General features: G+C 40.7%; 1 protein-coding gene and 1 long non-coding RNA gene across 5 annotated transcripts in view; both read right to left on the reverse strand.

Moving 5' to 3' along the window:
• LOC310679787 overlaps positions 1-15,937 on the reverse strand; it is a 70,586-nt gene that overhangs the window by 20,049 nt on the left and 34,600 nt on the right. The gene's annotated exons all lie outside the window — the stretch shown is intronic.
• Positions 1-15,937, reverse strand: part of LOC310679786 (sterol O-acyltransferase 1-like) — a 114,301-nt gene that overhangs the window by 6,724 nt on the left and 91,640 nt on the right. For all 4 annotated transcript variants that reach the window (XR_014512534.1, XR_014512535.1, XR_014512536.1 and 1 more), the window contains exons 7-12: positions 14,728-15,010; positions 14,073-14,151; positions 13,435-13,516; positions 12,197-12,242; positions 9,378-9,507; positions 6,541-6,638 (exon numbers count right to left, since the gene is read on the reverse strand). Coding sequence is in view for 1 of the 4 variants with exons in the window: in XM_083445436.1 (XP_083301562.1) it covers positions 6,541-6,638; positions 9,378-9,507; positions 12,197-12,242; positions 13,435-13,516; positions 14,073-14,151; positions 14,728-15,010 (718 nt within the window). In the remaining 3 variants the exon portion in view is untranslated. The remainder of the gene's footprint in view (positions 1-6,540; positions 6,639-9,377; positions 9,508-12,196; positions 12,243-13,434; positions 13,517-14,072; positions 14,152-14,727; positions 15,011-15,937) is intronic.

Here is a 15,937-nt window from a genome sequence, read left to right on the forward strand (position 1 = left end):
CTGGTACTTCTAGAGGAATTTGGGAGAGTAGCGGGTTTTATGCTAAATAAAACTAAAACTAAAACTAAAATGATGGTTAAGAACATGGGGGAAGACTTAAGGAGGCAGTTAGAACTTCAATCAGGAATTAAAGAAGTAAAGAAGTCAAAAGAAGTCAAAAGAAGTCAAAAGAAGTAAAGAAGGTAAAATACCTAGGAGTGTGGCTTACAATGAAAAACATTAATTTAATGGCTGATAACTATATAAATACCTGGAAGGATATCCAAAAGGAACTAGATATCTGGAACATATAAGATTCGGTTGGCATGCTTATCTCTGGCAGAATAAGAAAAGGTGCATAAAGGCTTCTCGAACCATATTATTAGAGGAACATTGTTAGAAACATGGGAAAAGAATAAGAAACTATTGGGGAAAAAAACCCCTGGTGGTTATCGCCTATAGATATTTTAACTATTAAAAAAACAAATATAGAAGGTGAGAGATGGACCTATGAAGACCTCCTAGAAAGATCAGAAAGAGGATGGAAAATTAGACCATATGAAGAGTTAAAAAGTAAATTATCAGGTTGGCTGCAGTACCATCCAATTAATGCATTATGGAAGGAAGATAAAAAGATCGGAATGAACGAGAAAAAAAATCTAAGTTCCAGGTAGAGATAATAGAAAGTAAAACCAAACATCTATCCAAAATGTACAATCAGCTATTAGAATGGGACACCAAGGACGAGGAGGTTAAGGATGTTATGACAAAATGGGCAATAGATCTCAGATACAATCTGGACTTTAATAAATGGACTAAAGGAATGAAATTTACAGCTTACACCACCCTTAGAGAAAATATGGAAAAGATGATGTACCATTGGTACATCACCCCTGTGAAACTGCAAAAAATGTATAAGACCGGAGATAATAGGTGTTGGAAGTGTAAAACCAAAGAAGGAAGTTTCTTCCACATGTGGTGGAAGTGTGAAGAAATCAAAAAATTTTGGGAATCCATATACAATGAACTGAAAAAAATACTTAAATACACTTTTGTTAAAAAACCCGAAGCCTTTCTTCTGGGAATGATCGGAGACGAGATTAAGAAAGAGGATCATATAATGTTTCAATATGCAATCGTAGCTGCCAGGATCTTGTTAGCACAAAATTGGAAAACCCCAAATATCCCGACCGTTAAAGATTGGCAAATTAAATTATTCGAATATATGGATTTGGCAAAAATGACGCAGAATATCAGACAGCAAAAAGGTACAAAGTTTACTGACGATTGGACTAAATTTATACATGGAATCAAATTCTAGAGATATAAAAATCACAGTAGGTTTAATATAACACTTGCGATGTTTAGATGACATAAAAGGAAAACTGCAGATTAGAATTACTATTTTATTTGCGTTAACCGATGTCTGTCTCATGGTTTGTATATATTTTCTGTTTTGGTTGATGTTTTTTTCCTTTTTTTATTATTGGTGTGATCTGTTTATTTGTCTTTTTAGTTTTTGTTGTTGTTTGGCATAGAAAATTAATAAAAAGAATTTAAAAAACAAACAAAAACAAAATGATCAGAGCTAAATCAAATGTGACATTTTCTCTACATGAACACTAATTCAATGTGTGTGTGTGTGGGGGGGGGCAACCTGCAAACCACATTCAGAAAAGAGAAATATAGAAAGTACTTGAAATTCAGAGGCCTTTTCTATCACTGTCCTCTAAACTGCTCAAACAGGATCGGGCCAAACAGGAAAATTTAAAGTTAGATTGTGTTAAGATAAATTATAGAACAAAAAATTGAGAAAGATGGAAAGGATTTGCTGAAATAGCTAATTGAACTAGAATACAAAAAAGGGAGGTGTGAGGAGGTCGATGAAACAAGTAAATGAAAGGTAAAGATATGGAAATATCGGATGTGTTTTTAAATGTTTTTGTTTTTCTTGTTGTTTTGATGTATTGTCTTTTTTTGTTTTTGTTTTTATTTTTGATGTATTGTTTGTTACATTTTTAATTGTTTTTTCTTTTCCTTTTTTTCTTTAACTATTAAACTTCTAATAAATATTATTTTTTTAAAAAAAGAAGCAGCAGCAGGATCAGAACACATATTTGTATGATCCCTTGGAATTATTCATTTATTTAACAACATGTATATATATACTGCTTGACTACAAATAGAACCTCTGAGCATTATACATAAGGCATTAAAATTGCCAATAAAAGTTTAAAACATCAGATAAAATCAGCAGATAAGCTAATACATATTAAGACACATTTCAATTTCTACATGTCTGGATAGGCAAAATGTTTTTAGCAGGTGCCAAAAGGAATATAGCAACACTTTATTGCGGACGTTTAAAGGCGCCAGTATAAAGGAAAATATAATGAAAATGATGTATAGATCGTTGTACAATGTTTGGATAAAATACAAAGATCTTTTAGAAAGGAAGACGCCCAGATGGCTTTCACCAATGGAGGCGAAGGCCCAGAAAAAGTTAAACATGGAAATCAAATGGTTGAGATACTCAGATTTATTATTGGAGGATAATGAAGGATACGAACTAAAACCATTTGATCAAGTTAAAGATAAGTTAAATTGGCTACACTACCTCCAGATTAATGAATTGTATAAACTAGATAAGAAAAATGGTTTTGCTTCTGAAAAATCCAAGTTGGAGACGGAGTTGCTGGAATCTAAAGTTAAAAATCTGTCTAAAATGCTGGAATAATACCTTCAATGTAAAATAGCAGGGATACGAGAATAATATACGCGATAAGAATGTGATGTATATACCAGCTACCAGGAGAGAGGGAAGTCAAGACTCGGCAGAGTCAAAGGGACTTTGTTGTTTAGTCGTTTAGTCGTTTCCGACTCTTCATGACCCCATGGACCAGAGCACGCCAGGCACTTCTGTCTTCCACTGCCTCCCGCAGTTCGGTCAAACTCATGCTGGTAGCTTCAATAACACTATCCAACCATCTCATCCTCTGTCGCCCCCTTCTCCTTGTGCCCTCCATCTTTCCCAACATCAGGGTCTTTTCCAGGGAGTCTTCTCTTCTCATGAGGTGGCCAAAGTATTGGAGCCTCAGCTTCAAGATCTGTCCTTCCAGTGAGCACTCAGGGCTGATTTCCTTCAGAATGGAGAGGTTTGTTCTTCTTGCAGTCCATGGGACTCTCAAGAGTCTCCTCCAGCACCATAATTCAAAAGCATCAATTCTTCGGCGATCAGCCTTCTTTATGGTCCAGGTTTCACTTCCATACATCACTACTGGGAAAACCATAGCTTTTACTATACGGACCTTTGTTGGCAAGGTGATGTCTCTACTTTTTAAGATGCTGTCTAGGTTTGTCATTGCTTTTCTCCCAAGAAGCAGGCGTCTTTTAATTTCGTGCTGCTGTCATCATCTGCAGTGATCATGGAGCCCAAGAAAGTAAAATCTCTCACTGCCTCCATTTCTTCCCCTTCTATTTGCCAGGAGATGATGGGACCAGTGGCCATGATCTTCGTTTTTTTGATGCTGAGCTTCAGACCATATTTTGCGCTCTCCTCTTTTACCCTTATTAAAAGGTTCTTTAATTCCTCCTCACTTTCTGCCATCAAGGTTGTGTCATCTGCATATCTGAGGTTGTTGATATTTCTTCCGCCCATATTAATTCCGGCTAGGGATTCATCCAGCCCAGCCTTTCGCATGATGAATTCTGCATATAAGTTAAATAAGCATGGAGACAATATACAGCCTTGTCATACTCCTTTCCTAATTCAGTTGTTCCATATCCAGTTCTAACTGTAGCTTCTTGTCCCACATAGAGATTTCTCAGGAGACAGATGAGGTGATCAGGCACTCCCATTTCTTTAAGAACTTGCCATAGTTTGCTGTGGTCAACACAGTCAAAGGCTTTGGCATAGTCAATGAAGCAGAAGTAGATGTCTTTCTGGAACTCTCTAGCTTTCTCCATAATCCAGCGCATGTTTGCAATTTGGTCTCTGGTTCCTCTGCCTCTTCTAAATCCAGCTTGCACTTCTGGGAGTTCTCGGTCCACATACTGCTTGAGCCTTCCTTGTAGAATTTTAAGCATAACCTTGCTAGCGTGTGAAATGAGTGCAATTGTGCGGTAGTTGGAGCATTCTTTGGCACTGCCCTTCTTTGGGATTGGGATGTAGACTGATCTTCTCCAGTCCTCTGACCACTTCTGGTATAATTCCTGTGTATTCTTGCCACCTCTTCTTGATGTCATCTGCTTCTGTTAGGTCCTTACCACTTTGTCAAAGGGACTATATTGTGATAATTAGAATTGCTGGGAAAAGATTATATGAAGAAAATAATAATAAATTATCTGGAAAAAAAATCTGTCTAAAATGTATAAGGTACTGGCATACAAAGGATGAACAAGTTAAATCAGTAATTGTCAGGGAACTGCCATCGGAGCCAGAGGGAGAGGGAGGGCTCCAGAGGGATTCCGGAGAGCGTCCCAGGAGGGAGAGAAGCAGCACATCTTCTGGGGAAGGAAATCAGCGTAGCACCAGTGGAGAAGGGGGGCAGATGGGGGAATTGGTGAGGTGGCTCCAAGACTCCTCACCAGGGACCAGCGGGGAGAGCACGGGTCCTCCGATGCCCACACCTTCCTTGCGCAGAAGGCTTCCGCGCAGGGAGAGTAGGCGGAGACTAGGCGTCAAAGAACTTTTATGCTGGAAGAAGTTCAAGAAACGCCCACTGACGGATTCTGACAGCGATTGAGACAGCCATGGGCGAGTGGCTGTCCAGACAGAAAGGGTTCACTCAGGCAACCCACCCAGGTGTGGCGCCGATTTATGCACGAGCAACCCCTAGAACCATTACAGTAATGATAGATTGGGCAAGAGATGTAGGACATAACATAATGTTGGAGGATTGGGAAAGATTGTGGAAGAAAGGGGTTAAGTTCACTGCATGTACAATGTTAAAGGAGAATATAATGAAAATGATGTGTAGATGGTATTTGACCCCTGTTAAATTAGCAAAGATATATCATAATTGTGATAATTTCTGTTGGAAATATAAAGAAAAAGAAGGAACTTTTTATCACATGTGGTGGACCTGCCTCAAGGTGAAAGACTTCTGGGAAAAGATTTATAATGAATTGGAAAAAAATGTTGAAATATACATTTATAAAGAAACCAGAGGCCTTTCTTCTTGGAATAACAGGTTTGGAATTGCCCAAGAAAGATGTTAAATTATTTTTGTATGCCACAACTGCCACTCAAATTTTATTAGTGAAAAAGTGAAAATGCAAGAATTACCGACGATGGAAGAATGGCAGATGAGGAGTTTTCGGAGCTAGCCGACCTAACTGGAAGAGTCCGTGACCAGACGGAAGAGGTGTATCAGGAAGAATGGACAAAATTTAATGATTATTTAGTTAAACTGTCAGGGAACTGCCATCGGAGCGGGAGGAGGTGAGAGGGCTCCCGGATGATGGTGGAGAGGGTCCCAGTAGGAGGAGGGATAGCCCATACGCTGGGGAAGGAAATTCGCAACACCAGTGGAGAAGGGGAAGAGATAGAGGAAGCGGAGACTTGGCTCCAGGACTCTTCGCTTGAGACAAGCGGAGAGGGGACAAGTGCTCCGTTGCCCACACCCACAGTGTGCAAAAAACTTTCGCGCAGGCAACGGGGGAGGAGACTGGGCGTCAAGCAGCTTTTATGTTGGAAAAGGTTTAAGAAACGCCCACTGACGGATTCTGCCAGCGACTGAGGCAGCCACGAGATAGAGGCTCCTCTGTCAGAAAGGGTTCAACCATGCAAGACAGCCACGAGTAAAGGCAATTTACACACAAGCAATCCCAAGAACCATAACATAAACATATAAAATTAAATTCATTAGAAATAGTTTGCAGATATTTAATTGGCTTAGGATTTCATATAAGTTAAGTGATGAATCAATATGTTTGATTTTAATATAATTAACAATGTTAATAAGTGTAACTTTAATAAGATTGTGATCCATGTTTATTTGTTTATTTGTTTTGTTTATAATTTTGTGAAAATCAATAAAAAATATATTAAAAAAATAAAATAAAGGCGCCAGTATATGCCAACACTAAAAGAAGGCGGAGTTCTGCAGGTGAGTTCTGCTAAATAATTTATAGAGTGGACATACTTTTCTTCCCTGACGCCATACCCAAAACTATTTACATTTGTTTAAAAGTCACAGCAAGGTTAAAATTCTATCCAAAAAGCCCAGTAACACAACACATAGCAAAAATGCTTTTGAATCAGGAAAGTCAACAGAAAAAAAGGCACAGGCTCCCTTTTTCACCAGAGGTAAAGGAATGTATTAACAGGTTGTCCAGAAAACTGATGCTATCTGATCAGCCTCTCTAGGCAGGAGGAACCTCATCAATGGCAAAATCACACACACACACACACACACACACACACACATTTCTAGCAAATGGAGGGTTCCACGAACCAAGGTACACTCTAAAACTGATAGCAAATACTTCTTTGTGTGTTGTGTTTTGTGCATGTGTGTGTGAGAGAGAGAGATATCATGAGCCTTGCACATCAGTTACCTTGTAGAACATTCTGTCAGCAAAGCGCAGCATCTCAGCAAAAGCATTCAGCCAGCAGTGAAGGAGTAAAAAAAAGAAGATTAATGTTGACAATAAACCTGTGGAGCAATGAAGAAAACATGTATTTCAGACAAATTTATTTCAATCATGTGGAGGGGGAAATGGCTTGCCCTCCTCCCTCTGTATTGCTCCCCAAGTTTCCATAAAGGCTCTAGAATAGCAAACACTTGAAATAGAAGCAATGAAAGTATTGATTGACCTTGCTTAGGACAAAATCTGAGGATGTTTGCTCTTGGCCATTTGCTAATACAGTGTACAGTGTAATACAGGGCAAAGGTTTGTTGATCTTATCTTATATTTGTTGATCTTATGCCACATATAAAGGTACCCCTGCCCGTACGGGCCAGTCGTGTCCGACTCTAGGGTTGCGCGCTCATCTCGCTCAAGACGCTGGGAGCCGGCGCCGTCCGAAGACACTTCCGGGTCACGTGGCCAGCGTGACGAAGCTGCAGCTGGCGAGCCAGCACCAGCGCTGCACACGGAAACGCCGTTTACCTTCCCGCTATAAAGCAGTACCTATTTATCTACTTGTACTTAGGGATGCTTTCGAACTGCTAGGTTGGCAGGAGCTGGGACAGAACGACGGGAGCTCACCCAGCCGCGGGGATTCGAACCGCCAACCTTACGATCAGCAAGTCCTAGGCACTGAGGTTTTACCCACAGCGCCACCCGCGTATATGCCACATATACTGTACTGCAAAAGCTTTGTGAGGGGCAAATGACAGCAAATAAGCTAGCAAGGATAAGAAATGGGCCTAGCAATAAAGATCATTAAAGACTGTTAATGTGTAAATGTAAAGCTATGTATTTTAGTTGCTTTGGTCATATTTGCTAAAGTATTAGTTAGCTTGAACCTTTATATACCATATTTTCCGCTCTATAAGACGCACCAGACCACAAGACGCACCTAGTTTTTGGAGGAGGAAAACAAGAAAAAAAATATTCTGAATCTCAGAAGCCAGAACAGCAAGAGGGATCGCTGCGCAGTGAAAGCAGCAATCCCTCTTGCTGTTCTGGCTTCTGGGATAGTTGCGCAGCCTGCATTTGCTCCATAAGACGCACACACATTTCCCTTTACTTTTTAGGATGGAAAAAGTGAGTTTTATAGAGCAAAAAATACGGTATATAAATAGAAGACGTATAATGTTGTGCTTCTGTTTTCAGGCCATGAACTGAGCAAGCAGACTTTCCCATCTCTCGGGGGGGGGGGGACTCCATGAGGAATTTAAAAGATAAAAAATGAGTTTACCAAAAACAAACAAGCAAACAAACACTGGAGCCTTTTTGCTAGGGATTATATGGTTAGAAATCCCAAAAAAAGGATGGTTAAGTTGTTTATGTATGTAACTACAGCAGCTAGGATTCTTTATGCTCAGAAATGGAAAGATAAAGAAGTCCTTAGTAAAGAGGATAACACTGGTCAACAGCAAATTTGTTGTCTGCATTTTTTCAGTTGACTTAGGACGAATCTGATGCACTGAATTCAAAAATCACATTGGTTTTGCTCAATCAGGTCAAGTTTTTGAGCTATGGGCACATGTCTTTTTTTACGTTTTTGTTCACATGTACGCTTGTGTGGAGCATTTTAGAAGACGTTGGTGGGGGTAAAATGCCATGTCGAATAATTATTTTGATTGGAAATGATTATTTTAATGACAAGAAGTATTCAGGTCCGATAGTTCTGGTTGATTATGTCAAAAAGGGATCAGTTTGAAGTCATAAAACCTCGAAATCTTCCATAAATTGGTGCGGCAAAGCATAAAGTTGGGGGATCAAAACTAAGTTAATCCTGATCTTCAATCAGCACATCATCCTGTAGCTCATTGTGATGAAATTCCAGTGCCTATCTTCGGAGAACTTCCTGATATTAGTGACGAAGATGCCTCCAGTGTTGAAGGACATGAAGAAGAAGAAGTGGTTCTTGAAGATGATGCTCCACATCCATTTCCCCAAAAGGAGTTGAATGATCTAGTTCGCGACCTCACCTTGTCAAAGGACTCTGCCGAACTGTTGGCATCCAGATTGAAGGAAAAAAACCTCCTCTCTGACAGTGCTCGCATCAGCTTCTTCCGCAACAGGCATCAAGAGTACCTCCGTTTTTTCTCGGAAGAGAAGGACTTGGTGTACTGTGCAGATATTGCACAGCTTCTGCTCAAGCTTGGAGTGCCACAGTACGAACCCAAAGATTGGAGACTGTTCATTGACAGCAGCAAGCGATCACTGAAATGTGTTCTGCTACACAACGGCAACCAGTTTGCCTCTATACCCCTGGCTCACTCGAGTACACTGAAGGAGAACTATGAAGCAGTGAAGTACGTGCTGGAGAAAATTGGTTATGATCAGCATAAGTAGTTTATTTGTGTTGACCTGAAGATGGTGAACTTTCTGGAAGTGTGGAAGGCATTTGCATGCAAAAGGTCAATCTGCAGCATCTCCAGGTAGAGCCAGGAAAAGTTCCCTGTCTGGAAACCCTGGAGATCCACTCCTGGTCAGTGTGGACGACGCTGAGCTAGATGGGCCAGTGGTCTGATCGGTGTAAGGCAACTTCCCATGTTCTCTCTCAGAACAATGAGATTCACGCTCAGCGTCAGCTGTTGTGCCAGTAAAAGGTTTTCAGGAACCCTACAAGTCAGGGAACCACAAAGCTAAGATCATATATCCAACAGGCCATACACTGCCAGTTGTTGCCAATATCATCACTGTATCTGATTATTTATTTGTTGCTTATAAAAATTCCAGAATTAAAAGGGGCCAGGGTGATAGGCAAAAGCACTCACTTGGAAGCATGGTGTTCAAGATGCAAAGGACCATCCCTCGTACATTAAAGGGCTCTCGGCCATATTTCCGAAATGTAGGATAGGTGTATATTTCAGTTATATAGTACAAATAGAAGAGTGACGCAAGGGCCTAGACAGGAGTAAAAACAAAAGCCCCTGATTATAAAAGTAGCACAGGAGGAATCCGTAAGAGAGAAAGCTGATCCCAGTTACCAATATGCCCAGATCTAAGCTGAGTAAACATCATACATTTAACGCACATGACATTCCCCAAAGAATCCTTAGACATGCACTTTAACCCACCCCCCGAGCTCTAATTCCCAGCACCCTTAATAAACTGCAGTTCCCGTCTGGCCTGGTCTGGAACTGCAGACCAGGCCAGAAAATTTATTATGAATCAGCAGCCTTTTGCTGGTTGAAAGAATGGCTACTTCTGGAAAATACTGACATTTTGGACTTAGAAGGATTTAATAATGCTTTTGGCTGGCATGCATATCTATGGTATGAGAAGGTTAAAGTGCATAGAATGTTTAAGATCCACATTGTAAGGAAAGCATTGTTTAATGTCTGGATAAGGTATAAAGATCTACTTGAGAGTAAAACCCCAAGGTGGTTGTCACCAATGGAAGCGAAGGCTTTCAAAAAGCTCAATATGGAGGCCAAATGGCCGAAATATTGGGAAATTTTAGAACAAGAAGGAGACAGACTGAAATTGCAAAGTTTTGAGAAGTTGAAAGATAAAGTGTGTGCTTGGCTTCACTATCATCAAATAATGGAGGCATATAAATTAGATAAGAAACTTGGCTTCCAGGTGGAAAAATCAAAATTGGAAACAGAATTGTTAGAGCCCAAAACTAAGACTTTGTCAAGAATGTATAACTTGCTGTTGAAATGGAATACGCAGGATGAAACAGTAAAATCTGCTATGATTAAATGGGCACAGGATGTTGGACATAATATAATGATGGCTGACTGGGAACATTTATGGACCACCGGTATGAAATTTACGGCATGTAGTGCCTTAAGAGAGAATATTATGAAAATGATATACAGGTGGTACATGACACCAGTCAAGCTAGCAAAAATCTATAAGTTGCCTGATAATAAATGTTGGAAATGTAAAGAAACTGAAGGGACATTCTTCCACCTTTGGTGGACGTGCCCAAGGACTAAGAACTTTTGGGAAATGATTTATAATGAAATGAAAAAGGTATTTAAATATACTTTCCTTAAGAAGCCAGAGGCCTTTCTCCTGGGCATGGTCGGCCAATTGGTGCCAAGAAAGGATAGAAATTTTTTTTATGTATGCCACAACAGCAGCAAGAATACTGATTGCGCAGTATTGGAAGACACAAGAATTACCCACCGTGGAAGAATGGCAGATGAAGGTGATAGACTATATGGAACTGGCAGAAATGACCGGCAGAATCCGAGACCAGGGAGAAGATCAGGTGGAAGAAGATTGGAAGAAATTTAAAGAAATATTGCAAAATTAAGGAATGTTAGAAAGATACTGGATTTAAAATAAGTGGCTTATAGTAAGAAAGCTATGAAGTTTATGGAAAAATAGTGGTAAAAGTGAGGGAAAGGTAAAGTCAAAATCTTAAGATAAGAATTGAGATGAAAGTAAATGAGGGAAAGGATTTGCTGATCGAACAATGGAAATGGAATACAAAGGAGGGAGGTACGGGGAAGTCCAGGAAAAAAGCTAATGTAAGATTCCCTTTGAAAGATGAAGCTGTTTTTAACTGTTGTTATTTTGTGTGTTTATTCTTTTTTATATGTTAATGTGTTTTTTTCTTTATTGTATTTTTTCTTTTGCTTGTCTGTTTAGTTATGTTTTTTCATATTATATCATGAAAATTCAATAAATATTAAATTAAAAAAAATAAAAATAAACTGCAGTTCCCAAGATTCTTTGTGGGGGGAGCCAGGTGCTTTGAATGTCCGGTGTGTATGCAGCCGTAGGCAACAGCTGACCAAAGGTTTCAGTGCCACTACGATAGTCCCTGCTTCTTTCAGATAAACGGCATTCCACGTGGGCTCCACCATGTGCAGAATTACTATGCCAGCAGTTGGGAGGCCTGGGTAGGTGCGCTGCTGGCATGTGTATATGTGGAGGGGCCCAGGTGGAACACCTGCTTTACTGACAGCAGCTGCCGTGGGAGCGGTTTCATTGTCCTGCAAGGAGCAGGTCCCATGAGTAGAGTAGAGTAGAGTAGAGTAGTCTTTTTATCCAAGATTGTCCTTTGAACTTTTAGGATATGTGACACTGCACGGCTAGCCCAGCCCAGGGAAGGACTACGTCTCCATTTGAGAAATACGACCGTGCTTGAAATTAGCTGATCTGCTCCACTCGGCAAAATAAAAATACACTATACAGATTGCTGCACTGTTCATAATTTCCTAAACTCTGGAAAATGTTTACAGATGATAAGAGGACTAGCACACAGGCATCGGTTAAAAGTCGGTTTAGGAAGGCTTGTCGTTTAGTACTATTGTATCCTGTCTTCAGAGAAGTGAAACTCTTTTATTTATCTTAGAATTGGAAGGTGTGTTTGCCATTAGTTTAGGGGTAATTATTCATTCAGTGATCCAAATCTAAGGGAATAGGATGCAATTCCAGGTGAACAGGCATGGAAGCTTCAGAAAGCATTGTGTCTATTTTTTTAATGCCAAAATAAAAATGACTAATACAAGCTTGTGCAGTCTGGTAGGCTAGTACATATTTTTATGAACCAGTAACTCTTATCAGCTTTCAAGGCTGTATAATTATCTGCTGAAACACAGAAATCCCCAAAGGAACAGAAATATCTAACCTCTGCAAACATGGTAGCTACATAGCTCCATCTTATTGTAGGATTTCTGAAAAGAAAAGGAAATCACAGTCATTACACATAAATCAAGTTAAGAACTTGCTTGGCATCAACTGAAACCCAATTTGCGAGAATTTTACAAAAACTGCTAGACAGCAAATCACTTTGAGTTACTTTCCATGATAAAAGCAACTAATAAGTGCAATAAAAAAATAACAGCAAAGCTGACGTAGTCTGCAGTAAACACAATCCAATATCTATTCCAGAACAGCAAATATTTAATGTAAGAATGTCTGTTTGCTAGTTATGATTTTGCTCAAATGTCATGTTTTACTAAATGTGCAGCTGCACTACTATTTTTTTAAATCAGTTTGTTATTTTGCATAAAGAAGGAAAGGAGTAGTTGAGGGCAATAGGATATACAGACTGGAGAATGTGGAATACCATGGAAAATAGAAAGACAACCCTGTATAACACAGCAACTTCTACAAAGGAACTCTAGAACCTTATATATAAAAATCCCATCAAAACCCATGAAGTGTAGAATATCTTAAAGCCAAAATGGTCAGACTCAGCACCTGTTATTGGAACCAGAAGCAAAAAGCTCTGGTGTGCTCAAAAGAGATATGCATTGAACCAATGCATTTTGGATCCTACTAGGCCTGCTCTGGGAAAATTCAGAGAAACAAATGGTTGTCTTCAAGTAACCTTTACTCAGAGAAGACCCACTGAAATTCAGGACCATGAGTTAAGTTAGAGACCCAGCGGTGGGTAGGGTCAGAGGCAAAAGTGGGTAGTGCAATAGATAGAGAGGCTCAGAGGCCAGTGGTGTAGCGTGGGTTGCCTGGGGCCGTGTGGAGAGGTTGGGTGGGAGGGAGAGAAACCCATTCAACTGCCTAATACTATCTGCATCGCCCAGGAGACATAAGAAGAGTCGTTCTAGGGTCTGGAGAGGTCACTCTGGTTCGCATGGAGAAGCTGTTTTCAATGGACCCCAGCGACAGAATGTGCAGTTATATTGAGGTTGCCCCGAGTGCCATAACAATTTAGCGCTCAGGGCAACTGTGCCTGTGACCCCACCATGCCACGCCACTGCAGAGGACTGCACCTGCCCCCTGGGCCTGAGGTTTCCAACCCGTGTGTTATGCCCTCCATTATGAAGCATGCATCCAGTCCAACCTCACCATCACAATGGCTATAAGAACTGCCAAGTCACAATGGAGCAACTACATTGACATTACCGGGGATAGGCATCTCTGTAAATAAGGGTGGGAGCAAAGAGGAAATACAGGTACTGGGAAACTTTAGGAACTTGGACGGTGTCTGAAAAAGCAGAAGGGAGAGAGTCGTTTAGTACCAGATAATGCCACACAGTAAAAAATAAACCCACAGGGTTCCATCCTATTTTCTATGGGTCTCAAACTGTTCATTAATGCTTGAGTTTAGCAGTAATAAATTTATACAATTTCTCAGTCCAATGAGATGGTTTGTATGCCATACTTATTCTACCCCCCCCCCCCAATGAGTAAGGCAAGTCTGTGACAAGTCCCTTACCTCTAGTCCACCCCAGGTTTAACGCCCTCCCACCCCAAATAAGCCCCCTATTGTCAGAGCACTTTCCCCTGTTCCACTAAACCCAGGATTCTCTTATTTCCTTTGCAAGATGTGTACTCCTATTCCAATAAGCATTAGAAGACTGACAAGTTGCATGGCATTGGTAATCTTGCCAAACATGGGGAGGCCCATACACACATTCTTCTGAACTAGAACAGGTCTTTGAATTGTCTCCATGTCACAGAACCCAACCCTCAGAACAGGAAGAGGGGAGGGTGCCTTCATCCCCACAGCTGTACAATTATTGTAGGAAACAGTCACTCACTTGTCTTCTGTGGCGTAAAGGAAAGTATTCGAGAAGTATTCTCCCTAATGAAAGAGTAGCCTTTCATCAGCAGGCGCACCTAAAGGAGTGGAATAACAGATAAAATGTATTTGACATCTTACAATTAAGTGAGAGATGGTCCAGAAGGATACCATGGTCAATAGCATCAAAAGCTCCTCTGCCCCTCTTTTGATGAAGGTGAGACCAAAGCAGATTCAGTCTCAAGCCAGGTCTGCACCCAGAATGCAAGAGGTCGAGATAATCAGTATCCTCCAAGAATGCTTCCAGTTGTACTGGCATTGCTCTCTCCTTCATCGTGCTCAAAAAGAGGGTGTTTGCAGCAAGTTATTAGTGGTTTAAACCATCAGCGTATCTGAAAACAGAAGTACCTACTAGACCTTAAGAATTATGGTGCATTTCTTTTTGCATCCGACCATTTCTAATACCCTCAGGCTCAATCTCTGGGGAAAAATGAAAACTTGTCACCGTTAATATTTCCCCAAGTCAGGCAGAAGCAAAAGTAGAATGTGTACACAAAATTACAGGTTAGCTAAGGACTCAAATCCTGGCATAAAGCAGAATTTTGCTAATTCAAGCTTTGTGAAATGACCTTTAGCTACATCCACAAGAAACTAGCTCTCCACATGAAACTCACCTGCTCAAAGATCACTATGCTAGCAGAGGCTGGTGGTAAACGGTAGGCAATGACAATGTAAGCTGGAACCACTCCAAGCGCAAATATTTGGAAGATCATGAGGAGACCCCCAAAGAAAGCAGAGCGGATTGTCTTGTGGGAGGAACCATGGTAGCCCTGGGCCCACAGCAGGAAGAGCCCATAGGGCACAGTCAGGGTGGACAGGAACATGTAAAGCCAAGTGGAAGCAACGACAGAGGATTTGCCAAAAGCGTAGCCCAGGAGATCAAACTTCACCACCAACCTTCAAAAGAGATTCAAACAACACAGAAAGTTAAAATCATATACTTGGGTTAAAATATATATTCCATCAGGTTAAATCAGTAACAGCTAAGTAATTCTATAATAAAAGTTGAGGTACTTTTAATCTTTTTTAGTATTTTAAGTTTTGTATGTTTTAGAGTATGGTTGTGATTTTTTCCATGGTTTTCTTGTTTTATCTTTCGTAAACCGCTTTGAGGTTCCTTTAATAATAATAATAATAATAATAATAATAATAATAATTTTTATTTATACCCCGCCCTCCCCAGCCAAGGCCGGGCTCAGAGCGGCTTACAAGCAATAATAAAAACAAGATGAATGATTACAACTTAAAAACAAAAATAAAATACAACATTAAAATAATGGAACATTAAAATATTAAAATGTAGCCTCATCGTAGGAGGAGAAGGAAAAGGAAAAGAAAGAGAGGGAGGGAGGGAATCAAATTGGCTCCAAGCCAAAGGCCAGGCGGAACAACTCTGTCTTACAGGCCCTGCGGAAAGAAATCAGATCCTGCAGAGCCCTGGTCTCATGAGGCAGAGCGTTCCACCAGGCCGGAGCCAGAGCTGAAAAGGCCCTGGCTCTGGTTGAAGCCAATCTAACTTCCTTAGGGCCTGGGACCACTAGGGTGTTGTTATTTATGGACCTTGAGGCTCTCCGTGGGGCATACCAGGAGAGGCGATCCCGTAGGTACGAGGGTCCTAGGCCGTGAAGGGCTTTAAAGGTCAAAAGCAGCACCTTAAATCTGACCCTGTACTCCACCGGGAGCCAGTGCAGCTTGAAAAGCACTGGGTGAATATGCTCCCATGGCAGAGACCCCGTGAGGAGCCTCGCTGCAGCATTCTGTACCCGCTGGAGTTTCTGGGTCAGCTTCAAGGGCAGCCCTGCGTAGAGCGAATTACAGTAATCA

Source organism: Podarcis tiliguerta (genome assembly GCF_965153285.1).
Source record: "Podarcis tiliguerta genome assembly, chromosome: 6".
NCBI lineage: Eukaryota > Metazoa > Chordata > Lepidosauria > Squamata > Lacertidae > Podarcis > Podarcis tiliguerta.